At 47.4% G+C, this 26,258-nt stretch overlaps 1 protein-coding gene across 1 annotated transcript; it reads left to right on the forward strand.

Annotated features, from left to right (window-relative positions):
- The first annotated feature begins 2,135 nt into the window (after positions 1-2,135).
- On the forward strand, positions 2,136-4,461 carry KCNS2 (potassium voltage-gated channel modifier subfamily S member 2). Its single transcript, XM_040626067.1, has one exon. It carries the CDS (start codon positions 2,136-2,138, stop codon positions 3,567-3,569), a length of 1,434 nt encoding a protein of 477 aa, XP_040482001.1. The 3' UTR covers positions 3,570-4,461.
- Positions 4,462-26,258: the final 21,797 nt, after the last annotated feature.

Raw genomic sequence — 26,258 nt, forward strand, 5'->3', positions numbered from 1 at the left:
TTTGCAAACGGGGCCTATGAAAGGGGCTGAAAGACCAAGGGGAGGGGGCTCCCCAGAGACTGTGGGTCCATTTCTCAACTCAGGCCCAACAGGCAGTGACTTACGGAACAATCTTTGAAGACCAAGAGCTCAGATTTGGGCCACAAGTCTCCTGGGGAATGGGAACACAGATACTGAGCACATCCACACTGGACGCACATCTACACTGGACCCATGACTGCACAGCCCCCACTGTGTCCACAGGCACACAGTACTCGTTTTATCACACACAGACCCTGTGACAGTCCCACTGAATACTACGCTGTATACGGCCCACTGCACACAGTCACCCGTTGTGACACACAACACTGCCATGCCCTAGGTTCTCCGGTTCTGACCCTACTGTACACATCTCCGCACCCTTCTGAGGTTCCATTTTTATCAACACTGCACATGTCCTACTGTTCTCACTACACACACACACACACACACACACACACACACACAGCTTGCTACCATCCTCTAAAGCCTGCACACCACACCGGCCTGTACACTACACACAGGGCGCCCCCATACAGAATTCCCCAAAAGAGCTCCTTGACTCCCTCCCAGGAGGTGGGGCCTGAGATCCCGCCCCTGGCAAGCTAAGATGAGCTGACCTCAGGCTTCCCTGCCCCTTTTCTTCCCTCCCGCGGTCTTTCCCCAACGCCCACCCCCAGCTTCAGGAAACTTTTCATCAGGTCCCTAAAAGGGGAAACCCGGGGTTCCTCGAGCTCTGCCCTTCCCCCAGACTCACGCAAGCCGCCCCTCCTTCCCCAGCTGGGCTCTCGCCCCGCACCCAGTGGGGAAAGGTCACCGTAGGCAGTCCCCTGCCAGCACCCTGGGAGGAGGGAGCGTGGCAGTAACAGCTGTCACCAAGGGATGGGAAAGGTGCCGGCCCTGTATCGAGCCGGGAGTGCACAGGGGTCGCGGTGACGCGCCGGGGAGAGTCGAGAAGCTGAGGCGGCGGCAGCTGCATCTCCGGAGTCTGGGGCGGCGGCCGCGCCCGGAGCTGGGGCGCGCGGAGCTGTCCGTTCAGCACCACCGCGCTGCACCCCAGCGCAGGGCCAAGCCGAGGCGCCCCGGCTCCGCTCCCGCTCCGGCTCCCGCGGGCGCCTGCGGCGCGGGCTGTTGTCTCTCTCGGGGGCTGAGGGCAAGCGAAGAGAGAGGGGGGCTCTGCGAGCGGCGGGGCCACGCAGCCACCTGTGAGCCTCCCGCAACTGCCGGCGGCGGAGGCATCTCCGGCCGGAGACAGGAGGAGACGCTTGGCGGACCCCGCCCGCCCGCCCGCCGGGCGCACACACAGGCGCACACACACTCGCACCCGCGCGCACACGCACAGCCAGCCGGCAGCGGCGACCGCAGCGATGCTAACAAGCAGGTCGGGGAAGTTTCCCGCCGGCCTCGGCCGCGGGCCCCCGTGCTCGCAGGTAAGCGATTCCAGAACGCGCAGGGCGAGCCCTGGCAGCTCGGCTGGGCTAAGGCGCGGCGCACGCCGCTCCGGGGCACCGCGCCAGGCGGGCGGGGAGGCCCGGGGCGGGGGGCGAGGGGACTCCAGTCTTGAGGGCTGGACGCAGGGGACGCCAGGCTGGCCCCCTACTCCGAGCCCGGGTTTACAGACACGAGCAGTGAATTTCCCCGCCCCCCTCCCTAAGCTGCGCGCCCCCCACCTCGGCCCAGCCCTGCCCGTGCGCATCCCAGGTACAGTCCCGCCTGTCTGCGGCTAGCGGGCGGGGACGTCTCCTCCGCCCGTCTACGGACAAGGTCAGCTTTCAGCGCCCCTGGGCTCTCAGAGGCGCGGGGGCGCGACCCCCACAGCGTAAAGCGATCGACAGGACCCCCGGGGTGGGGGTGGAGGCGCGGCCATGCTACTGAAAATATACCTTCTGCTCCCAAACCTTTCCTTGGGAAGGGGCCAAACCCCAAGGAACCTTCCCCCCATCCCAGTGCCCTCAGCCCCCAGAGACCCGCCTGGGGAGGACTGGGCTCGCCAGAGACGGGTGGGGAGAAAAGAGTGGGGTGCCCGGACTCCGAGCGCCCCGCGCTCACAAGACGTGGTTTCCTCTGCCTGCAGGTGTAGCGCCCCCGCGCGGCACGGGCAGCCGGGCGTCTCCAGCATGACCCGCCAGAGCCTGTGGGACGTGTCTGAGGCCAACGTCGAAGATGGAGAGATCCGCATCAACGTAGGAGGCTTCAAGAGGCGGCTGCGCTCGCACACGCTGCTGCGCTTCCCTGAGACGCGCCTGGGCCGCCTGCTCCTCTGCCACTCGCGCGAGGCCATTCTGGAGCTCTGCGATGACTACGACGATGTCCAGCGTGAGTTCTACTTTGACCGCAACCCTGAGCTCTTCCCCTACGTGCTGCATTTCTACCACACTGGCAAGCTTCACGTCATGGCGGAGCTGTGTGTCTTCTCCTTCAGTCAGGAGATCGAGTACTGGGGCATAAACGAGTTCTTCATCGACTCCTGCTGTAGCTACAGCTACCATGGCCGCAAAGTGGAGCCCGAGCAGGAGAAGTGGGACGAGCAGAGCGACCAGGAGAGCACCACGTCCTCCTTCGATGAGATCCTGGCGTTCTACAACGACGCCTCCAAGTTCGATGGGCAGCCTCTGGGCAACTTCCGCCGGCAGCTGTGGCTGGCGCTGGACAACCCTGGCTACTCCGTCTTGAGCAGGGTCTTCAGCATCTTGTCCATCCTGGTGGTGTTGGGGTCCATCATCACCATGTGCCTGAATAGCCTGCCGGACTTCCAGATACCTGACAGCCAGGGCAACCCCGGGGAGGACCCCAGGTTTGAAATTGTGGAGCACTTTGGTATCGCCTGGTTCACATTTGAGCTGGTGGCCAGGTTTGCTGTGGCCCCTGACTTCCTCAAGTTTTTCAAGAATGCCCTAAACCTTATTGACCTCATGTCCATCGTCCCCTTTTACATCACTCTGGTGGTGAATCTGGTGGTGGAGAGCACACCTACCTTGGCCAACTTGGGCAGGGTGGCCCAGGTCCTGAGGCTGATGCGGATTTTCCGCATCTTAAAGCTGGCTAGACACTCCACTGGCCTGCGCTCCCTGGGGGCCACCCTGAAATACAGCTACAAAGAAGTAGGGCTGCTTTTGCTCTATCTCTCTGTGGGGATTTCCATCTTCTCCGTAGTGGCCTACACCATTGAAAAGGAAGAGAACGAGGGCCTGACCACCATCCCTGCCTGCTGGTGGTGGGCCACCGTCAGTATGACCACGGTGGGCTATGGGGATGTGGTCCCAGGAACGACGGCAGGGAAGCTGACCGCCTCTGCCTGCATCCTGGCCGGTATCCTGGTGGTGGTACTGCCCATCACCTTGATCTTCAATAAGTTCTCCCACTTTTATCGGCGCCAGAAGCAACTGGAGAGTGCCATGCGCAGCTGTGACTTTGGAGATGGAATGAAGGAGGTCCCTTCAGTCAATTTAAGGGACTACTATGCCCATAAAGTTAAATCCCTCATGGCAAGCCTGACAAACATGAGCAGGAGCTCACCAAGTGAACTAAGCTTAAATGATTCCCTACATTAGCTGAGAGGGCTTGTCAGGCTCACACCCACGTTGTTGAGTGGCCTCCTGTGTCTCTGGCTCAGTTCAGGCGCCTTCGGGTTATGGCCTAAGGAGGAGGCCCACCCCACAGGGGAGAGATGCATGGGATATGCACCCCAGGTTGCTTTCACAGTATTTAGAATCATTTTTAGAGGGTGTGGCGTCAGACACCATGCCTTTGCACCCTTCAGTGAAATGACACTCACTGGTCTTTGCTTCGTGGGCATAAAATGTTCACCTTTCTGCCAGATGAGTACCACCCAGAATGCTAATTCTTCTGTTTATTGTGTGCTCTATTCTAGTGCTTGTGGCCCAGTACTGTCTGTGAGTTGTCCGTGCTCTGGTCTCTGAGGTTGTTGTGTGAGTTCTGTACAAAAAGCCCCCACGAGTCTGTCCAGTGGAAACACATCTGTGGGGTAGGCAAGGCTGTGATGAGATTTTGCTCAGTCATGTGAAAACAAAATCTCAGTTCTTTATCATTTAGTTTTGTGGCCAAAATGATCTGAAGTGGAGCACACATGACCGATGCAAGTCTGTGAGTTGTTTTTACAAATACTCTGTAGCTATGTGGCTTGCATGGGTACCCCAGTCACCTTTAGAATGGCGTACACTAATGTTCATCTCGTAAATGTCACCTTTGGAGACTGTCACTCAGTTAAACATGTAGTGATGATTGAATTTTTTTTTCCCCCAAGAAGAGAAGCATTAGGGACAGGGCTTCAGCTACACGTAGGCCGAATTGTGGGACACCTGAAGGCCCGTCAGAGTCAGGCCTTCATTTTTCCTAGGGTGGCCGTAGAGACATTTATTTCTGGCTGAGGTTCCTGGTCTAGACCGTTTGATGAAACTTTGCTGTGTCTTAGATAGAAGCATGTTTTTGCAGTATTTATTTTTTAAGATGTTTAGAAATAAGGTCCTGTTGTCTTTCTCAATTAAAAAGAGGTTTACTGTTGTATTATCTCCCTGAGGCAAACATTATTGGGTTGCTAGCAAGGGCAGTAGCTTAGAAACTTTGTTGCCTGCTCTGGAAGCTCATAAAATGAGAGCCTCTTTCTTTCCGGGCAGAATTTACCTGGATCTTTTTGCTTCTAGGATACAGTATGTAATATATGCTGCTCTAATTGCCCTGGAGTTCCTGGTATGACTTGGAAACCCAGCGGTGTGGAAGTGTGTACTCAAAATACAGGCATGCGTGAGTGGAGTCTGTATGGCTTACCCAGGACGGAAATACTGTAGCGCTTACTTCCATTTCAACGACCTTTTGTTGGGAAAGGGTGGGTAGAGGCCAGGAGCAAGGAAAGAGCTGTAAAACAAAACATTGTTACTTCATAAAATGTCATAAATCGCAAGCTTCTTGAAAAGCTTACTGCTCCTTAAAAGACCCTTAAATTTTTACATTTCTAAACTTGGGTTGAAAGTTAAGAACACTTTCCTTCTCCACAATGCCCTCTCTCGTCTTCTTCAGTCAAACTAGCACACAACATGGTGAAGGGAACCTGGGCCCCTTTGTAATGTAGTTCTCCAGGTAATCAGGTGGTTTGTCAGTTGGCTTCCATTATTGTTTGGTCTTTGGAAAGGCTGCTGAATCCAGGGGTCTAAGTGAGGAGTTAGGCAGGCTTTTTGCCCAAGGTTTGGGCGTTCTCTAAAGAGGTCCATTTTGTGTCTGAGCTGGTTGAAGAAAATACACATTCAGGATCTTGTCAGAAGGCTTTGTGACTTAGAGTTGCCATGGCTTCTACAGAGTGGGCAATTGGTTGGATGAATGCACTAGTCCCTTATACCCTTGAGTCTCCAGTTCAAATTCTTCCATAAGACTGGAGCTTCATGGGGGGCAAGGAAGGGGCCACCTCCCAGTGCCTGGTGGTCTACCATCCACGTCTCTTTGTAGAAGCATCAGGAAAGGTGAGATGACTTGGCAGCAACTGGCCACCAAGTCAGAAGAGCAGGGTTGTTTTTTAGAATTTGCACATGGCGTGCATGGAGCACTAGGTTTGGCTCGTTTCCAGCGCCGGATGGCGAGAGTTTATGAAATCATCCCCAGCTGCACTGCAAGCAGGTAAAGGTATAAACCTGTGGGGACTGTTGAGTTTTGCGAGGGTCAGGGTTCTCTCACCGAGCGCAGTATCCATGGCCACTGGCCATAAAGCTTGTGAAAAGTTGAAACGAAGGAGGCAGAATAACTTGGTCACCCTCTTGAGTATTTTTCTCAACAGGCAGGTTTTACTACCAAAAAAGAGATAACCCCTAGTGGTTACTCTGTGCTGATGCGAAAGCTGGAAAACTTGACTTTCCATTTTAGTAATGACTTGCATTTATTTGGTGCCTTTCATCGGGGGAATCCCAAAGTGCTTTAGAGACTGTCTTTTTAACATCTCTTGTACATATTTATACACTTGTGTAAAATATCGCTGTGTCTGTCCTGGAATTTTAGTCACTTCTGAGAGTGAGAATGTCCCAGTAGAATCGATGTCTCCAAGTGGTGGTTTCAGATCAGAGGGAGAGAGAATAACTCAGCTGGCTTGAACCCTGGAGTTAATTCCCACAGAGGATGGCACCTGAATGTGGCCTAGGGAGAAATAACTTTCCTTTCCTTCCAAGTACCACCAAGGTATGGCGTTCCCAAGTGTTCTCCGTTGGGCTCCACGTAGGTGACATCTTACGTGGCAGTGTCTTCTGGTCTCTGAAACTGTAATCGGGGAGGATCAGGTTAATTTTATGCTCTGTTTCTGGAGTTAAGGATACAATTCTGAGGTGACATCTTTGGCCACCAGGCTGTCAGACTGACCCATAAACCTCCTTTAGGGGGACACAATAGGAGCTTCAGATCGCTTCTTTCCAGCTGTGGCTTAAGAGTAACATCACTCCCAGCGTTTGAAGGTTGTTATTTTCAGTGCCACTGGGACACATGTACGGACCAGGCCCTTCTGACACCATGTGTGATGAGCATTTCAGAAGTGCCGGTTGGAAGTGACACTGTGTCCTTATCGCATGGATATTGGTTACAGATGTGTTTTCTGCCAAACGCTCTCATTTCCCGGGTTTGCTCCTGAGGAGGGGTGTGTTGTAATGCCGGGCTGATTTGTAGTCCCTAACGTAGTAACTGGTATTTAACATTTGGGTTTGTTATTTCTACTTCTCTTAGTACTCAAATAATTGAGCTACCTGCTAATTCTTGCCTCATTTCAAAGAAAATGATTTGTTCTGCACTTCGGGAGAGCAGTGATCTCTATAGGCTATGTGTTATCTACTTGAAGGCTTAACTGGTATTTCTTGTATATTTTAACAGCATGAAGTGTTACAGAGTTGTAATTTTCAAAATTGAGAACGCTGTATTTGCGATGTCGGCTTTAACACTCATTAACACACTACCGTGCGACCGTTGACACGGGACCTGTTGCACCATTATGTCTGCTGGCTGCCCTTGAGTCTCCGTGGCTCGACTCAGGAAGGAGGAGGAACGCTGACACACTCAGGACTCCAGCCTCGAAGCTTAAATAGAAAAAGATGATTTACGCTTCCTTAAGGCACCTCAGTTACGTACGGAGTGGCAAACACAGCAAGGGTGTTCGGCCCTGGGGACCGGTGTTCTTGGGAAAGGCTGGGCTTTTTGAGCATTTGCTGGGAAGGAAAAGCTGTTATTTATTCTTTGCAGGCATATAGAGGTGGCCCCCTTTTCACCAGGATCTAGAGCCTCCAGCCTGCTTTGTAGAAAGGATGGTCATTTATTCTTGGAACCCTCACGAAGCAGACAGCCCTTGTAGGATTTTCCCCTTCCACACTGTTTGGCTCCGCTGCCACCCCCACCCCCACCAGGTGCCATTGTTCCCACTGCTCGGGTACCTCCCGGACAGTAACTTGGGTCCGGGGTCCAATGAGTGCCCTGGCTATTTTGGTGTGAATATTGCTGGGGGATACATGGAACCAGCCCTCAGCACCTACTCAACCTGGTAGGACCTTAGACCATGAGCTATTCCAAAAGGTCACGGTATATCTGTAGGAAGGGCAATGAGCTCTACTCTCAGTTCTGTGATCTTTCGCACGTCATTTGGCCTTTCTGAGCCTCACGGCCTACTGCTGTAAAGCCCGAGGGCTGGATTAGATCATCCTTAAAGCCCTGGCCAGTTCTCCATCTCAATACAAAAACAGAATTTCTGCAGGCCCCGCGACGTCCACAGGATAGCAGTGAGCAGGTCCTGATCCTTAAACAGAGGGGAGGGACTGCTCACAAACCGATCTGCTTTCCTTCCTCTCTTCGGTAGCCGACCACGATAGACGACACTTTCAGGTTCATGGACCGGTGTCTGTGCCAGGCGACTAGAGTTTTAACATCACTGACAAGTGTCTTCTTTGGGCTTGAAACTATTTATACACCTAATCCAAATTCCTGCTATTAAAAAATCACTGGACACAGAGGAAAATCACATCGATCCCACTTGGCTTCAGGACTCTCTGCCACTTAGCGTGCTCCTTCCATGAAGCAGAGTAGACCCTCCAGCCTGTTCCCGAGAGGTCCCAGGGCCCCTAAGGGGAGCAAGGGCAGATGGATCACCCCCAACCCACATTTAATTCTCACGGAGGAACAGTGGCAAAACAGTGCAGCAGGCGGTGTAGACCTGCCTCTGGTCTCCTGGGGGCTGAGGAAGGTGCCGAGGGACCCTCATGCAGCACAGAGAAGGTGCTCGAGGTCCCCAGAGTCCCTGCATCCCCACCACGTGGGGCGGGAGTGCACGGTCCCCTCCGGCAGGGATAGAAATGGGTGTTCAGGGATGTTCTGGGGCCAGGATGCCTTGCATCTTAAAAGGAAAAACAAACACCTCTTGAGGGAAGAACTGAAAATACTGTGCTCACATGGTTATTATGTCCTCTTATTTTTAGGAGGACTCTTAACCAGCATTTCTACCCAAGGCCTTTGTCTGGGTGTTGTTACATCCAGTTGATACTGTGGGTCTGAAAATCTGCAAGGTTTTCTTCCTTCTGTGACCTCATTTGTCAATCTTATCCTCCTCCTGGCTAAATTCTCCAAAGCAAATGATTGTGTCTGCAGGTGACAAGCCGACGCTTTTAGGAGAATGTAGATATGCGGCGTCTCAGATGTGGCCCAGGAGAAAGAGACACAACAGAGGAAAAGGGGGCAGGCATGCCTAGGAGCTGGGGCAAGCTTCTACAGAAGGAAGAAGGGATAGAAAGAAGCCAGAAGAAAAGAGGAAAAACATAAGAGGGAGAGAGTAAAGGAAAGAAAAGGCAGAGAAGACTGAAGGGAAAGAGCAGACAGAAAATTAGGGAGGATAGGAGAGGCTAAGTTTGATGAAGTCATTGTAGGCCTTCCCTTGAATTCATTTTATTTCAGCTCAACGTAGCCTGTTCTTAGCCCACCAGCGGACTCCTGGGAGAGACCCGGGCTGGAGTCCAGCCCCAGCCCCATCCACCTGGCTCCTCGGCCCCTCCACCACCACCCTCTACCAAAGGGGTGCACAGTCCAGTAGAACAGAGACGTGGAAGCTACGAAAAGGCTTTTGGATGAAAAGGGGAGTGAGGACACAAAGGAAGGAGAAGTAAATGTTTTCTTCTGAAGATGGGACTTCTGTGGCGCGGACGGAAAGAGTGCCAGGCGTTGGCCACACAGAGGTGGCCAATGGAGTCTGAGACAGAGAGGTGAGGGAAGGGAAGGAAGAAAGCTCCAGGAACACGGACTTACACAAGCACAGACAAGGAGGCCCACCCCCCACCAGCACAGTGGTGAACTTGGAGGCCAGAGGGGCTGAATAGAAACCTAGTGCAAACCAGCCCTGAGCAAAGCCACTGAAGGACCTTTTGTCACTGGGGTGGGACATCTCACTGAATCAGTGTTATCGGAACACGACTCTATCACCGGCTGGGAGGCCCGGAGGGGGCCGGGAGACCTCTTTGACGTCAGATGTGGAGGGAGCGGGCTGGATGGGAAGGGGCAGAGCAGGTCACCAGGGAGGACACGGTCAAGGACTGCATGTAAAGATGAGGGCGAGGGAGAGGGAGGGCGGGACGGCTGGGTGTCTGGCTTGGTTGGTGACGGGGTCGACGGTGGTGCCACCAGGAGAGACAGGAATCCTTGACCCTGTCCCTGAGGTCTAGTGGTGTTGCCTGAGTACCTGCGGCCGCACAGACGGGATGCAGGTGTTTGGCGGGGGGCGGGAAGGGGGGTTGTCGAGGGGAGTCTGGGACAGGACTCCTTAACTGAGAGGTGGAGGTTGAGGCCATGAGTGAGACAGCCCAGGAAGGGCAGGGCGAAGAACAGAAGAAAGGAAGGTCCCGGCACCAGACCGGCCACAGGGACAAGTGAGGCCCCCGGCCTTGCTTTCCTCCACCGGCCTCTTCTCTCTGCCCTCCCAGTTCTCTCTTTCCCCACCGAGACACTCCCGGTGGGTGATCTCTGCTACCAGCCTCAGCTGTCCTCTCCATCCATTTCCTTGTTTTATCTCTGCGATCGGCGTCTGTTCCTCCCACTCCCTCCAAACTGCTCTTTTGAAGATCACCAGTGCTTTCCCGATAGTTAAATTTAGTGGCCTTTCCTCAGTTCTCAGGCTCCTCCGTCCAGATTCTGCCCCCACGGGCCAACCTCTAAGTTCTTTGCACTCCCTGCTCTGTTACCTTTTAGACACAGCACGTAGCTGGTTCTCCTGAGGGCTCTGCTTCCCCTCTCCCATTCCCACCGGGCTTTGTCCTCCTTCTGGTCCTCTTCAGCCTGTGTTTCCCCCAAAGTCCTGTCCTGAGCAGCCTGCAGCGCCCTTGTGCCAAGCAGCGGCCTCAGCTCGCATGCACACGCCTTGCACGCCTCTGTGCCCGACCCCACATCACTTCTGAGGCCCGGGCACATTGCCTCTGCACTCAGGTATCAGCCTGTCTAAACCTGGACTTCTCACTGTCATGCAAGCTTGCTGTTGCTCCCGCCTGCTCCCTCGCTTCTGGCCATGGAGACGGGGTGCTCTCCGCCACCCAGGTCAGAATTTTAGTCATCCTTGAGTCCTCGCCACTTACTTACACATTTTCTCATCATAGCAATCGTTTCTCGACACCTCTAACTGCCCAGCACTACGTTAGATGGAAGGGAAGGAAATGTAAAGGGTATTGCTCAGAGCCCTTACGCAGCAGAGACTTAAAGCCACTTTATTGTGCATTGAAATCATCTGGGGAGCTTTCAACAAAGTAGATTTCTGGGCATCACTCCATCTGCAAAATCAGACTCTTGGGGGTGGGTCCCCAGGAATTCGTAATCTTACAATGCTCCCGGGTGATTTTGATGCAAGTGGTGTTCGGACCCCTCCCTGAGAAACAGTGGCTCAGGGATACCCCCTGACAATACCCTCCCTCCCCTTCATGCCCCTGCCTAGTGGGCACCAGGTTTGTCACTCCTTTCTTCACTGCATCTTGTACTTTGGTCCCTTTGTATTCACTCTAAACCCTCCTACCCCACGTCATTGCTCCTTAACTCATGCTTTGCTCATTTCCAACAGACTCATGTCCAGACTCTCCCCCCGCCGACCCCACCCCCAATCCATTCTTCCCTGCAAGCCTCCACCAGGCTCCTCTTTTCCTTCCTGTATCTTAGACTTACTGGTGACTTCTCTGGCTACGGCTCTTGCTTATATGGAAGACATAAGCACCACTGACATGAAGAATCACAGCTGAGGAAGTGAAAAATCTGCATGGGCCCAGTTAGGCTCGAGGACAGAGAAAAGTACTCCTTTAGGAAGGAGTGCTTTCCATGGGGGCAATGAGGGGCAGGTGATGGGGACATAGAGATTTGTAGCAAGGGACACAAGAGTTGGCAGCACAGAGGACTTGAATGTTGGATGACCAAGCTCACTACCTGTCCAGGATGGCCAGTCCTGAGTCCTAGACTCACGGCCTCCCAAAGAGCCTGTGGGTCTGTGCCGCACCGAGGCGTCCTGGCACACCCGGGAACTTGGTGTGAGGCAGGCAGACTGGGGGAACATGGTAGAAACAGAACTGGGGTTCTCCAGGAGGTTTTTTCCACTCAAAACTCTTCGGTGCCTACATCTCCAGACATTTAAAGAATTCTGAGCTATTTTCAGACCTACTATGAAAAGCACTGAGGTGTTATCAGTCAGACACCAATCTAACCATTTCCTAAGAGGCAAGCTGGCATGACTCACTTTTGATCTGTCAGCTCTGTATTGATTTTCCTGGCAAACTTTGTGGGTCTGCCCGGGCTGACTCTACCAGGAGCTACTGCATCGTAACCCACCGTGTTCAGGGTCAGTTCTTACAAAGGCTACCATCACAGGGTTGTAGCCTGCATTTCTTTTTGTGGAATATGTGGGAGGAGTGGAGGGAAACCGCAATGCACAAAACCAAGGATGTCCCTGGGCTTTCCCACCGCTTGCTAAAAGAGAAGCCAGACAACTTTCTTTATGCCTTTCCCAGATTTGAGATTTGAGTATTGCCTTTGGATGAAGTGCTGGTGGGAACTGAGGGGGCCCCCAGAAGTAATTCTGGGTTCTCTCGCATGGCAGGTGAAGTCACCCGCTGCCACTCTGCCCTTCCCTCTGCCGTGGAACCAGGGAGCCAATGATTGGAGGCGTTTAAATATATTACTATATAATCTGCCAATTTTAAAACATGAGATCACTGATTATTCAGTAGTCTCCTTTTTTAAAAAAGCCCTCTCGTGTTAAAACAAATAGATAAATAAAAATTGCAGTCAAATCAGAATGTCTACTGACCTTCACATTCCCCTGAACTCCCCTCCCCTCACCATGGGAATATGCAAATGAGTGTCAAAGCTTCAGAACTAGCAGATGCTCCGAGTCCTGATGCTAAAGGGCTCATTTGAGCTGGTATTTCAGGGATGAGCTGATGCCTGGAAACTGGAATGTGCAGATGTCACATACTCAGAGACTGGAGTGCTGGCCTCAGCAAACGATGCCAAGAGAGGAACTGAGAGGCCGAGTTAAATCAACCAAGAGCCGTCATGTAGCTGGGTGCAAAGCCCTTTGCCCAGCGCTGTGCTGAGGGCCATGGGAACATCTTTGTCTCATGCCCTCAGTCCCTAATACTTTCATACGTGCGCCACTGGGTGGAAAGTCACCTCAGATGGCCTTTCAGGAGCAGCACTGAAATGTCACTGAGGGATGTGCGCGTGCGTCTGCGTCTGTATCTTGTGTGCGTGTATGTGTGTCTGTGGGTCTCTGTGTGACTCTGGGTGTCCATGTGCCTGTGGGTATGTACGTGGGTGTGTTTGTGCCTCTGCGTGTCTGTGATCGTGGGGTGAAGGCAGGTGGCAGCGGCTGCTCTCCCGGACTCCCATAGACACTGTTTTCACAGAGGGCCTTTCCCTGCATTCCGCCCCATGTCAATTACATTTTCCTGCAGCCGCTGCCTCTGCGGTGCGTCTTACAGCATCCAGTACTTTTTCGTCTTCGCTCTTATTGCAATTTGTCATTTTTGTTTATTGGGGGATGCCTGTCACCCGACTACTTGGAAGCCCCAGCAGTGCAGGGATATTTCTCTCCAGCGCTCAACACCGTGCCTGGCACAGAGTAAAGGCTGACAAATAATACAGAAGCCAAGGGCGGAGGGGCAGGCATCGGGTACGGAGTCCAGGTCCTCTTACTGAGAGTGATGCTAGAAAAACGGCAGGTTGCTGGGACAGAGATCTGACCTGCCGCATACCTGAAGCAGGGCTGGGAGGCCTCATCAAAGGGTTTTCACTGAATGAACATCTTTGGCAAAGCCTCGCAGGCAGGAGACCTGTGCCATATTGGTGAAGCAGTGCCACCAGTAAGATGAGAAGGGACAGACTCCTGACGATGCACATTTCTGAAAGAGCTCCAGGCCTGAGGAAGGGCTGCCAAGATATTCCCGCTGGGTAATGACTAATGCATGAGCCCGTGTGCAGGTGAACAATGTCGAAGCGGATCAACGCATAAGCACCCCGTTCCTCCGGGGCGGGGCCCACCAGAGATCGTCCACGTGGTCAGGCTTTGGAGCAGAGGACACTGACGTATCTGCTGTTGGGATGGCGGGTATCCCTTTGTGCTGCTCAGAGGGGCAGTCTTGACATTAATGTTTCATTGCGGATCCTCCAGCAAAAACCAAACCCCAAAACCTCTGTCCGAGCCCTTTACTTAGATATGTCTTCTTCGTGGCTAGCTAAGCAAAACGCAGTCTGCATACTGAGTGGGCTCTGCGGTTCACTGGCTGGACCACGAATGAAGCTGGTGGGGCATATGCTACTGTGAACGCGTCGCCGTGCACTGGCTGAGGTACTGGGCAAGATGCGGCACCTCTGTGGCCTTCAGAAGACGCTGGCATCTGAGCTGGGCCTGACCGTGGGGAGGGGCGTCAGAGAGAAGAGCAGTGTCCAGGGTCCTGGAGGCAGGACCTGGGACATACAGTCTTGGCTAGCATACGACCTGCTCCACCGGACCGGGCCGAACCAAGAGGGCTGAGCAGAGAGATAGGAAGCTGCTCTGGGGTCTACGCAGAGATGAATGCTTGGTGAGGAATGGGGAGGAATTCGGATCAGGTGTGGGGAGGGCCGTGACCAGAGGCTCTGAGAGCTCCAGGCCGATGGAGGGCCTTTGGCTGCGGCCCCAGCTGCTAGGCTGGCAGTTTAAAGGCAAATTTATTCCATATTTAGCTTTATTTTTTGTTTGCTGTCTATTGGCTTTTTAAATTGCAGCCAAAATGCAAGTAACAAAAATTTACCATTTTAAGTGTGTAGTCCAGTGGCATCAAGTACATTCACATCGTGCCGCAACCTTCCCCACCATCCTTCTCCAGAGCTATTTTCACCTTGCAAAACGAAAACTCCGTACCCCTTAAGCAACAACTCCCCGTTCCTCTCCTCTCCCCAGGCCCCTGGTCCCTATGGAGTTCTGGGTTTAGTTTTTTATACGCGCACGTAGAGTGGGGGAGGGACTTCCCACACGGTACAGCGGGAGAACACTTCCACGGATCTGTGTTAACGTTCTAGGCCAGACATTTCCTAGCTGTGGGGACTTGGGTAAGTAACGGCATCTTCTGAACACCTGTCTTCTCAGCTAGAATATAAGGCTGCTGCTGCTGTTAACAGACACTCACAAAGCGCTACTGGGAGAGCTGTATTCATGCAGTAATTGTCCCAACATCCTATAAAACAGCTTCTATTTTATTCTCATTTCGTAGATGAGGTTACTAAAGCAGAGAGGCGTTAAATCACTAAGCAGCCCAAGACCACACAAAGCATCTACCTTATAGACTATGTCAGGGACAGAAAGTGCAAGGCTCAGAGTCAGTGCTCAGAAATATCCTCTCCTCTTGCCTTTCCCAGGAGTCCTCACCAGGTACGGTGTCTGTAGTCTGTGTAACGAGAGCTTCTTTGTGCCAGGAAATGAGTTTTATAGTCATTGTCTCATTTAAGTCTTCACTACAACACTGGTAGGTAGATAACTTTTAAATGTAGTTTTAAAGTGAATTAATTTGGGTGCCTGGGTGGGGCTCAGTCTGTTAAGCATCTGCCTTTGGCTCAGGTCATGGTCCCGGGGTCCTGGGATTGAGTCCCACATCGGGCTCCCTGCTCCTTGGGGAGTCTGCTTCTCCCTCTCCCCCTCTCCCATTGCTTGTGCTCTCTCTTATACTCTCTCTCTCTCAAAGAAACGAAGTTTTTTTAAAAAAAAAATAAGGTAATTAATTTGTAATTATACAAGTAATTGTCGAATACATTTGTCATAAAAAAAGATTAAATCTTACAGGGGCGCCTGGGTGGCTCAGTTGGTTAAGCATCCGACTCAATCTCAGCTCAGGTCTTGGTCTCAGGGTCCTGAGTTTGAGCCCCGTGTTGGGCTCCATGCTGGATGCAGAGCCTACTTAAATAAAACAAAATAAACCTTACAGGAAGCACTCAAACCCACATGACCCTCCAACCTCGGTCCCCTCCCTAGCGTCACTGCTATTATGGCATTGGTATATATCCTCCCAGAACTTCCTATTCATTTATAGACAGATCTGTATACCTGGAGTATTGAAGGTGGTTTTGTAAATTGCTCATTCTGAAAATGCCTCAATATCACAGAATTTTTTCCATGTCAGTTCCTAAAAATCAACTTCATTCTTTTTAGCTTCTCCTAGCATTTCACTATGCAGTTATACCAGGTTTTTAGACATTTCCCTCTGATGATCAATTAATGAGCTAAGTAATACTATCTTCATTTGGGGGCTGCGTACCCTGTCCAAGGCCACCCAACTGGAAAGTGGCAGAACTGGGCTCTAGCCCATTTCCCATTTGGCTCCAAAGCCGACAGTCATAAGCACTAAATGACACAAACGTAACGGTTTGCTTTAAAGCCAAATGCAAACTCAGTAGTTACTGACCATATTTATTTGTCCAATACACATTTATGGAACATCTACTCTGTTTCATAAAAAGTAGTGGTGAATCTCCTCCTTGAAGTTTTTCGTCTCTTGACTTTCAGCTCCCCGTAGATCTCCTTGCCTATTATAAAATCTGTTGGCCCTTCCTCTTGTTCTTGTTCTGCTTATCCCCCAGGGTTTTACCCTTGGTCATCCCCCCTTTTCCCTCACTTGGCACCATCTCTAATGATGCCTTTTGTCTACTCCACTACCTGACAACAGAAGTCTTCATTTCCCGCTCTAGATTCATCTAGCTCTAGGTTTAAGCTTCCAGTTGCCTCTAGGATGCCTGCGGGGGGTATCTCATAAGCATGTAAAATTCAACATGTCCAAATTTGATCTCATTCTCCTACTCCTCAAATCCACTCCTGTTCTAATTAACCATATCACTATTTTGGGGTGGCCCAAGCTGGGGTCCTCAGTGCTATCTTTGACCCCTCACTCTTCCTTACCCCAAATCCATTTAACCAACCAACCCCACTGGTTCAATCTCCCAAGTAGTTCTTGGATTTGCCCTCTCTTCCCTGTCACCAGTCCTGTCATAATTCAAGCCCTCACCCTTTCCCCCAGGACTAGCACAAAAACTTCCCGCTCCCCATTTCTCCAAGCTCCCAAAAGCACACGACTGGGTTCTTCTGTTAGCTCTCAACTCAGCTCTGAGAATACAGGTATATTTCTAGTTGAGGCATGGACCATGTTCTGATCATCTGAATATCTCTGGTACGTAAGTGTCTAGAACTCATTTAGTTTCCTTGATGTTTGCTAATGAATCGTCAGCACTAATGACATGACCAGCAATGCTAGATCGAACCACCAACGTGCTTCACTCAAGGCTTTCCACATTTACGTCATGGTTTGGGAGAAGTGGTAAGAATAAGGACAAAGCAGAATTTCTAGCTCCTCTGCCTGAATGTGTCATTAAGCTGACTGAGAATTTCTACCAGGTGACTACAGGTCTGTCATCAATTCTTAGATTTTGCATATTAATCACACATATGGCAAATTTATAAAATAAGAAATAGAACTGGTAGCAAAATATATAGTACTGCTCTAACTTCACTGCACACAAGTACATTTTTATTTTCTTACCACATCAACTGAATGTTTCATTTTATGAAACACTTTTTAGTACTGTGGTTGGTTCCTCATGATGCAGGAAGCCCTGAGACTATTTTGAGAAACATAGATATCCATTATTCTTCATACAGATTTCTATATCATTGACAATGGAATTATAGTAACAAAAATTACACTGTCTCAGAGTTAAATAAAAAAAAGATTCTGTTCCTTTTCTTCATATTTTTGTGACACATAGGTGATATATCAGTCTGTTTTGGAGGAATCAAAGGGTCTAGAACTCCTGTGATGTGACCATTTTCACTACACAATGACAATAAAGCAGTTCATGTCTCCCCCTTTAGACACTGGGGAAAATTCATTCAGGCCTTATAATATAGTTGGGTATAGGGAATATGGCAGTATTTGTCACATGAATTTTCACATTCAATAGAATAATTATTTGCTCAGGGGCAAAAGAAATGCTTCCCTGGGCTCCAAAGTATTAGATACTGAGTAATCTTGGCTTGGGAGATGACACAGATACAGCTTTGTGAATATCAGGCCTTTCTCATGAAAGCTGTTTGTTTTCAGTTCATTTCTCTGCCTTTATCTTTGTCCAGTCATTCGTTTATCTTCCTATCCACCCATCCAGCAAATACCGAATGACACTGGAGACACAGGGATGAGCAAAATGGGCACGATCCATGTGCTCGTGGAGACAAATAAAGGTATTCAGTACCTAAAAGTTGGGTCTCTAAGATTTCTTAGCCATTTGCCTAGATCCAAAATTTAATTGCACTTCTTTTACCTGTGGTTCATTCATTATTCCACAAGCATTTATTAAGCATTGCTATGTCGGGGCTTGGGCTGGTGCTACAGAGATTAGGAAAACACAGGCACAGTGCTGGCTCTCTGGTGGGCTGGAGGGGTAAGGAGATACTGTAATAATACAATATGGAAGGTGCAGCGATGGGGAGCTATGTCTGGGCGTACAGAGGAGGCATCCCTGAGCTGAGCTGACAGGATGAGTAGGAGTTGGCCGATTCAGTTTCAGGAGAGGTCGGCAGCAGCTGACGTGGGTCATTTGAAGGAGTATTCAGAGCCAAGAAGAGAGGAGGGCAGGGCCCTGGGCTTCGAGGGCCGTATTTGCTTTAATGAACTTTATCCTGTAGGTGAAAGGAATCCACTGCATTCTGGATTGATGGTGCCAGCAAATGGGGTGGCGGGGAAGGGGGGGGTGATCTGAGGGGAGTAAACCTGGAGCAGAGACCGGTTAAGGCGATGCTGCAATCATCCACGCAGGAGATAATGAAGGCTGAGGGGCAGTGGAGAGAGGACGGAGATGAGGATACAGATTCGAGAACTGTTTGGAAGGCTGAATTGGCAGAGGGATGGTGTGGATTGGAAAACAATGAACATTCAAGGAATCCCAGGTTTCTAGCATCGGTGACTGGACAAGTGATGGCAGCACCAACTGGGTAGGAAGTACAGGAGACTAGTGTTTGGTCATGCTGAACTTGAGGTACGTGTGTGACACTAAGGACGCCTGGCTATGGAGTTTGAAGGGGAAGACTTAGGCTGAAGGGAGGAATTTGGGAGCCATTAGCACGCAGGTGTTTACTGAACGGAGTGTGATGCCACTGAGAAATATTGAAAACACCATATAAGACAGGCCTGCAAAAGTCATCCCTGTGTTTACTCTGAGAACATTGATAATGAATATTGATGTTTAATTGAATCTGGATGGTATGATTTCCAATGGGTGCTGTTAGAGGGATACTTCTCACCTAGGTACTAAGAATAATTGGATTTCTTCTGAGCAACTGACTATGCTTTTATCCCCCACCCCCACCCCAGGGAAGTTCAAAAACTTTTATTTTATTATTATAACATAGCTAAATATAATGTATTCATTTTTTAAAGTTTACAGATCAGTGGTATGTAATATATTCACAGAGTTAAGCAACCATTACCATAATCAATTTTAGAACATTGCTATCACCCCCAAAAGAAGCTCTATATTTATTATTTCATTCCTTTTTTCCTGTTGAACCACCTGCCCTGGCATGGATATACCACACTTTATCCATTCATCAGTCAATGAATGCTTTTATCTTAAAGACCAGCACTGTCCAATAGATCTATAATGAGAACCACAAATGTGAGCCATAGCCAATGTAATTTTAAATTTTCTAGCAGCTGCATTTTCAAAAAAGTACAGAAGAACAGGTAAAATTAATTTTAACAAGATATGTTAACCCAATATATCTAAAGTAGTAGAATTTTAATATGTGATAAACATTAAAATTATGAATGAGATATTCTACATTTTATTTTATACTAAGTCTTTGAAACGCAATGTGTATTTTATACTCAGGACTCATCTCAGTTTGGACTAGCTTCATTTCAAGCACTAGTGGCTACCATATTGAATAGCGTAGGTAGACAGTGTAAACTGTCTGGTTTCCTTCTTCATTCTGGCTTCTAGGAAGCTTTGAACCAAATTCATGGTAAACATTTTTCCTGTTAATAGGATTCATGGCTCCAGACTGCTGCTCTACTTTTGTTTTCCCTTTCTTTTATCTTTCTAAATTTGTTTCTACTTTATGCTACTTGGTTACACTTTATGCCCCCTCCTTTGTAAATTGCTTTAATTGGAGGTGGAAAATGCGGAAGGTCTTGAGAAGAGAACCGCTGACAAAAAGAAGATAAATATTTCAGTCAAGGCAAACAGCTAGTCAGCTGATCTGAGGAACTGAGCGCAAGCCTACTCCTTCAGATGAGGCTGCTAACCCCTCTACCCACCTTTCTCTGGCCCCTTTGCTCCAACTGTCAACCTCAGCAAGGCGCTGCAGATAAAATTTTTTTTAGATACTACCAAATAATGGAAATAAGTGTAGCTGAGTGTGACCGGTCGATGCAGGCACCAAGAAACAAGCCAGATAATACTTGCAATTAATTTCTCTGGAAAACATTCAGTGACTTAATAAAACAACAATAAAACAGGCCACATGATTCCAGACCTCCTAAATTGCAGGATAGAGAGAGCAAGCAAGACAGATGATCCTTGATGCATCTCCACTCCATGCTTTCGTTGTGTAATGACGTTTCTTAGGCACTGAAAGGTAGCCCATGTATTCTTTCCCATCTGTCTTCCTACATGTTCTGCCCTCCCCACGGTGCCCTTCCCCCTCACTTGCCTTCCCACACTTCAAGGCCCGGTTCAAATATCCCTGCAGCCAAGACTTTTGCAATTCCTGCCGCCACAAGGCTTTGCTGGCATCTTTCTTATTATACTCACCACACTCGGTGTCTATGCTCTGCTCCAGGCAATATGCACCAGCTCTGGCCTGGGAACCACGTCGCCTTCATTTCTGTGTTTCCACATTCAGCTCGTGTTGGTGTGGTGCTCGATGGATGTTTGTTGCTGAGTAAAGAAAGTGAGAGTCACTAGAGTCCTGTGTGTGCCGGGCATTGCGCTTTACGTGTCCATCTCATCCACTTTTCACACTCCTGAAGTTGTTCTCGGATGGAGAAGTTGGGACTTGGGGGCGCCGGCGTGGCTCAGTCCGTTAAGCATCTGCCTTTGTCTCAGGTCATGATCCCAGGGTCCTGGGATCGAGCCCGCATCAGGCTCCCTGCTCCATGGGGAGCCTGCTTCTCCCTCTGCTTCTGACTGCAGCTCCCTCTGTGCACGCTCTCTCTCTCTGCCAAATAAATAAATAAAATCTTAAAAAAAAAAAAAGAAGGTGGGACTTAGGGAAGGTCAAATAACTCACCCAAGGTCATGTAACAAGTCAATGGCAGAGTTTCAAAGATACCTACCTTTGAGGAGTACCAATCTGTAAAAGAGATAAGCTTTTTGTCTTTTTATAATGGCCTCAAGAACTAAAGCACTGAATTTACTTCAAACTGGACAGAGTACGGACAGGACTTTTCTACCAGAAGGAGCTATTGCTTCCTTTCAGCCAAGTTAGAAGTGGTTACTATAGATAAATATTGTATATATTTGTATACATGATATATATTTGCTGTCATAGCTTTGGATACATGTCAGGGGACTGGGCAAGACCACGGGAATCCTTGAACTAAAAAAACTAGCATTCCATTAGAGTTGTGTGAAATTGAAATAATTCTGCATTAAGAACTTTAAAAACATTGTGTTTGGACTTCTGTCATTGTCTGCCATCCTTAAGATTCTGAATCATGCCCCAAATTGCTACTTGCTTACGAAAGCAATTAATTTACTCTCAAAATTGAAAATCCTTGCTGCAACTTGTTAAGGCCCAGATTCATTTGTCTGTTAATATCAGGTATAATTTCCAAAGTCCACATTCTAAGCATGTAAACTGATTTATGGTCATCAGCTGGTGTGCTTTAAAAAAACAAAACAAAACCAGACTTCTATATATTTCTAGAAAGGTCAACAGAAAATGAATTCATGAATTTGCCCACTGATTCATTAATAATGGAATGGTTCTACATTTTCAGATTTCTCAGTGCATCTTGTTTTTTAACATCAAAGACTTTAGTTCCAAGTGCTATTATGTCTTCTCATTTTAATATTTTTGCTAAGAATAGGAAAGAGAGCTGTCGTGGAGTAAATGTAGAGGCCGAATGCACAGCTGCGGGCCTGCCTCTGTCCCGCGCTCTCTATACACACTGAACGTTAGAAAGAAAATACTGGAAGCTGAGAGCTTTAGGATCAGGTGTTCTTTAACTGCCATTCAGCTAATTACAGTTCACCTTGAAAAGTCTATAAAAATGTAAAAGACAACTAGTTGCTTGGTTTACACAGGGACAGGCACTGAATATTCTTATAGAAAAATTTTAGAACGTGTTAGCTTTGAGTGCATTCTCATAACATGGAATAGACTTGCTTTTCTATTGAGGAAATGTAGGGTATGACACTTTGTAATTTTCAGTTACAATTGTCATTTTTTATTGTGTGAAATCTATTTCCCTTTGCTCTCTTCTATTTTTCTTTTTTGTTCATATCCTTCTCTTTTCTTTGTGAATATGAAGTGGATTATGAATAGAAGAATAAAAATGGAAAAATATGGAGAGGTAGTTAAGTTTCTTTGGCAAATCTGATCTGTTGGCGGACCCAGGGCTGGAAGGTATGGTGCTTGTCTGGTCATCCTGAATCAGTTTTTGTGTATATGTGACTTGAACAGGTTGCTGGGGGCAGGAGATATAGGGGCCACGGGCATTATGGTGTCCTCTAGCTTGTCTCCTTCCCAAAGAGGAAGGACAGGGGTTATCACAGTCTCCAGGAGTCTCATCTGCTAGATGTGGAAGATTCCAGCAGAGTTCTAGGTATAGGACTTCAACAACAAACCCCCTTGATGCCCAGTACCATATCTGACACCCATGAGAACACTAGGAGAAGATATAAAAAATACTTCTGGTGATGGGTAGTAAGGGAAGGCACGTATTGCATGGTGCACTGGGTGTTAGATGCAACTAATGAATCATCGAACTTTACATCAAAAACCAGGGATGTACTGTATGGTGACTAACATAATGTAATAAAAAAACATTAAAAAAAAATAAATAGGACAGGCCTATCCGAAAAAAAATTAAATAAAAAATAAAAAATACTTCTAAGTATGGTGCAAGGACCAAAACCTCCACAGATATTTTTTCTTCTTAAAAATCTTTTCAGTTTTTATAAATATAGGATCATGGAAATGGAAGTATGCAAATCATAGAATCCCATAAGGCTATTAACTGTCAGTGTGATTTTGAGCTTCCTGGGACCAAAGCATGTTGGGAAACCTTCATATTTTTAAGGACCAAGAATGCTAAAACTTTAGTGAAACAAAACTTTAAGGGCATAAATTTGAAATTTCCAGACGGATCTTCATAAATGTGGCCATAGATGATGGCCTTAACAATATCCTTAAAATAGAAAGGAAAGTCTTAAACAGAGGGTGTTGGAGGGGGGGTGGAGAATGTTTAGCTTATGACTTATTTTGTTTTAGGTAGAAAGGAAATACTTTTAAAAATCGAGTATGATTTTCCTCAGTGCAAATCACTACAGTAGGCCAGGCCCTTACAGGAACACACATCTGGGTTCTAGGAGACTCTAATGCACTTTAGAAGTTACCATAAATTTGCTCATCAATGAAAACAGAGCTCTTTTCTTCATTCTTGTAAAAACAATGTACTAAACTGGAAAGGATTACAAGTTTATTTTTTAAGCTCATGTCTATGTGCCATATGCCAAGAACTTTGTTAAATATTTAACGTGTACTAGAACATTTGATCTTCACAACTGCTGCATTATTACAGATGAAGAAACTGAAACACAGATCAGCTGCATGGTTACTCTTGCCCAAGGCAACAAAAGTATCAAGGAAGAGCTGGGGTTTGAACCCAGGTAATTTAGTTTCTGAGACCATGTACCCTCTACCATGCTGATTAGTGTTTCTCTAAAGTACTCATTAACCAAGACAGACTTTTGAAAGGGAAAGAACAGAACACATTTCAATTTACAAAACAAAAACAACAACAACAAAAAAACAGATTTTCAAGGCACAAGAACTCCAAATATACCCTAATAATGAAGGAAAAAAAATCTTTGTACATTTCATCTTGGAAACTTAATGCATTCTGCTTTTTTTCCCCCTACAGGTGAAAAGGATGCTATTTCAGAAAAATGTAGGTCCCATGAAATAGAGAAAAGGATCACATCAGCTAACAATGGTCCTCTTCTACGTTTTAAGTGAAAAGCTTCTAAGATCAGCAAGCAGGCTCAGCAACTCCGTCCAACATTCTAAAGCCAGACCTCCTGTGTTTATTAGGCAATGTGGTCTAGTGGAAAAAGCGAAGATTTTGGAGACAGACGCTGGCATTGACTAGCTTTGTGACCTCATTTAATCTCTCCTGTCCTTTCCTTTCTGAGAAAAAGACTGCATCTTGTTATGAAGGTTTGAGATAATGTATCAAAAGTGCATGGCTTAGTAGATGCCCCAGAACTGGTTGATACTAGTATTATTGTTGTTACCATGATTACCTGGATGTAAGGAGAGAGATTAGCCTTTATGGTTACTGATGACAATTTTTTTTTGTTTGAGCTAATAGTATTCAATGAAACTTTATTTACTACCAATTTCATCGAACATCCCGGAAAGCACTGTGGGGAAACAAGATGGATAAACACCAAGTCTCTGCTCCCGGGAACCTTACAATCCAATAATAAATTACATAACTATAATAGAGTTTGAAAGCAGTTTGGTTTGGTGAAAGAAAGGGCTCAAATAAGACAATAACGTAAGATGAGGTCATGTCAGTTGAGGCATGATGCAGGTCTTGAATGCCAGGAGGCAGAGTTCATTCCTAACTTGGTAGCAACGTTCTGCGGGCAGAAGAGCGACCCCAAAAAATCAGAATTTTAATTTAAAGAGCTTAATCAAGTGAAAAAAAATGGCAGCAGGGAGTCTGGCTTCTGATAAGATCCAGTGTGAGAAGAGCATGGCCTTGAAGTTGGTTTTCCAGGATTGGTGGAAGAATTGAGCTGGTCATTTACTTTCAGTCTTGGGGTCTTTTCATGACTCAGGAAGTGGTTGGCTGAGGTTCCAGTATTCTGTGTGCACATGGAACAGGGAGAAGCTGGCTGACTCCCTGGAGGATAGGCCACTGTTCAGTGGCACCAGACTACCCAACGCCCTTGAGTCGAGATCTCATCAGATTGCTCAAAAAGCAAAGAAGAGTGGTTCTCTTTAGCCCCCCAATTCTTGGGCTTTGGGACCATAAAAGGAGCTCATACTCCAAAATAGCACTTTGATGAAATACCTAATTAAAGGCCTATGCCTGATACTAATTTAGTAATACAATGTAACTCCAATTATTTTTTTAAAAATGATGCTCTATTTAAAGTGTTCTATCATTAGTATTTTCAGGATTTATTTTAATCATTAATCTTTACAGGATAGGAAACCAAAATAGCATTCCTATTGAATGCTTATGTGTCAGTAATTTGAAGAGATTTCCTGTAACTAAGTTAAAAACATCTTATTAATGTATTATATAATTTCCGTTAGAGAAGTTACATATCCTTCAGTGAGTTGAGAGTGATTTTAAACCTTGGGGATGTGATTCAGTAAATAAGCAGAGGAAAGAAATACAAAAGCACATAAGTAATGTATGTATGTAAATGTATGTAAAGTAATGGTTGGGTTTATTTATTTTTATTTTTTAAAGATTTTATTTATTTGTCAGAGAGAGAGAGAGCATAAACAGGGGAAGCCAGAGACAGAGGGACAGCAGACTCCCCGCCAAGCAAGGAGCCCGATGCGGGGCTCCATCCCAGGACCCTGGGATCATGACCCAAGCTGAAAGCAGACGCTTAATGACTGAGCCACCCAGGCGTCCCATAATATATGTTAGGTTGTTTAGCATGGTGTCCGACAAACAGTTAGTGTCCCAAATAATAGGACGTTATTATTTTGAAATCCATTTAAATAAAAACATTTTCTTCTCCAATTTATATTGGCCAAATTAGCTCACATTCTGAACATAAAACTAATCCTGCTAAAATAAGGTAAGGTACTGTAAGTCTGTAGAAATGAGTCATCTAAATCAAAGAAAAAACTTTCTCATCTACAGAACAACATATACAATGATGCTGGCTTTTCAGCAAGACAAAATCCTCACTCATTAGCTACAATTACATTTACAATTCTGCATTTATGAAAGGACGGGGGTGTGCAGAAAGTACACTTACCTATTTTTGGAATGTTCTCAGAAGCCAAGGTTAGGATAATAAGAGGCTTCTTCTTAAACTCATTAAAATAACTAGAAAACTCTTTCCTCAGCATCATGACTAATCAAGGCTTACCTAGACTCGAAGCCTTCTTTCATGACTTTTGGCTCTTCAAAACTCACCATAAGTTCCTTCTCTTGATGGGTGGCGGGGCAGGGACTGAAAAGATTGGAAGAATTTTGAAACAGATTATCCTAAAATATTCTGGAGCTTCCTGAGGCTCTAAAATAAAAATGTGTTCACCGTTCTTAATTCTTTTAAATATACGTGTGTGTGTGTGTGTGTGTGTGTGTGTGTGTGTGTGTGTATAAAGAATAAAAATAACAAGAGGGTATAAAATCTATTTACATACAAATTACAATGTGATTGGAACATTCAATGTTTACTATTAAGAGGAGGATTCTTGCTGAGACTGAATTAGTAAGAGTGGTTAACAGGCCTCATTGAATTAA

Source organism: Ursus maritimus, unplaced genomic scaffold, assembly GCF_017311325.1.
Source record: "Ursus maritimus isolate PB19 unplaced genomic scaffold, ASM1731132v1 scaffold_9, whole genome shotgun sequence".
Classification (NCBI taxonomy): Eukaryota; Metazoa; Chordata; class Mammalia; order Carnivora; family Ursidae; genus Ursus; species Ursus maritimus.

What these genes read in the sequence shown, in the direction of transcription:
- KCNS2 (XM_040626067.1), top strand. Translation starts at nt 2,136, where the DNA reads ATGACCCGCCAGAGCCTGTGGGACGTGTCTGAGGCCAACGTCGAAGAT.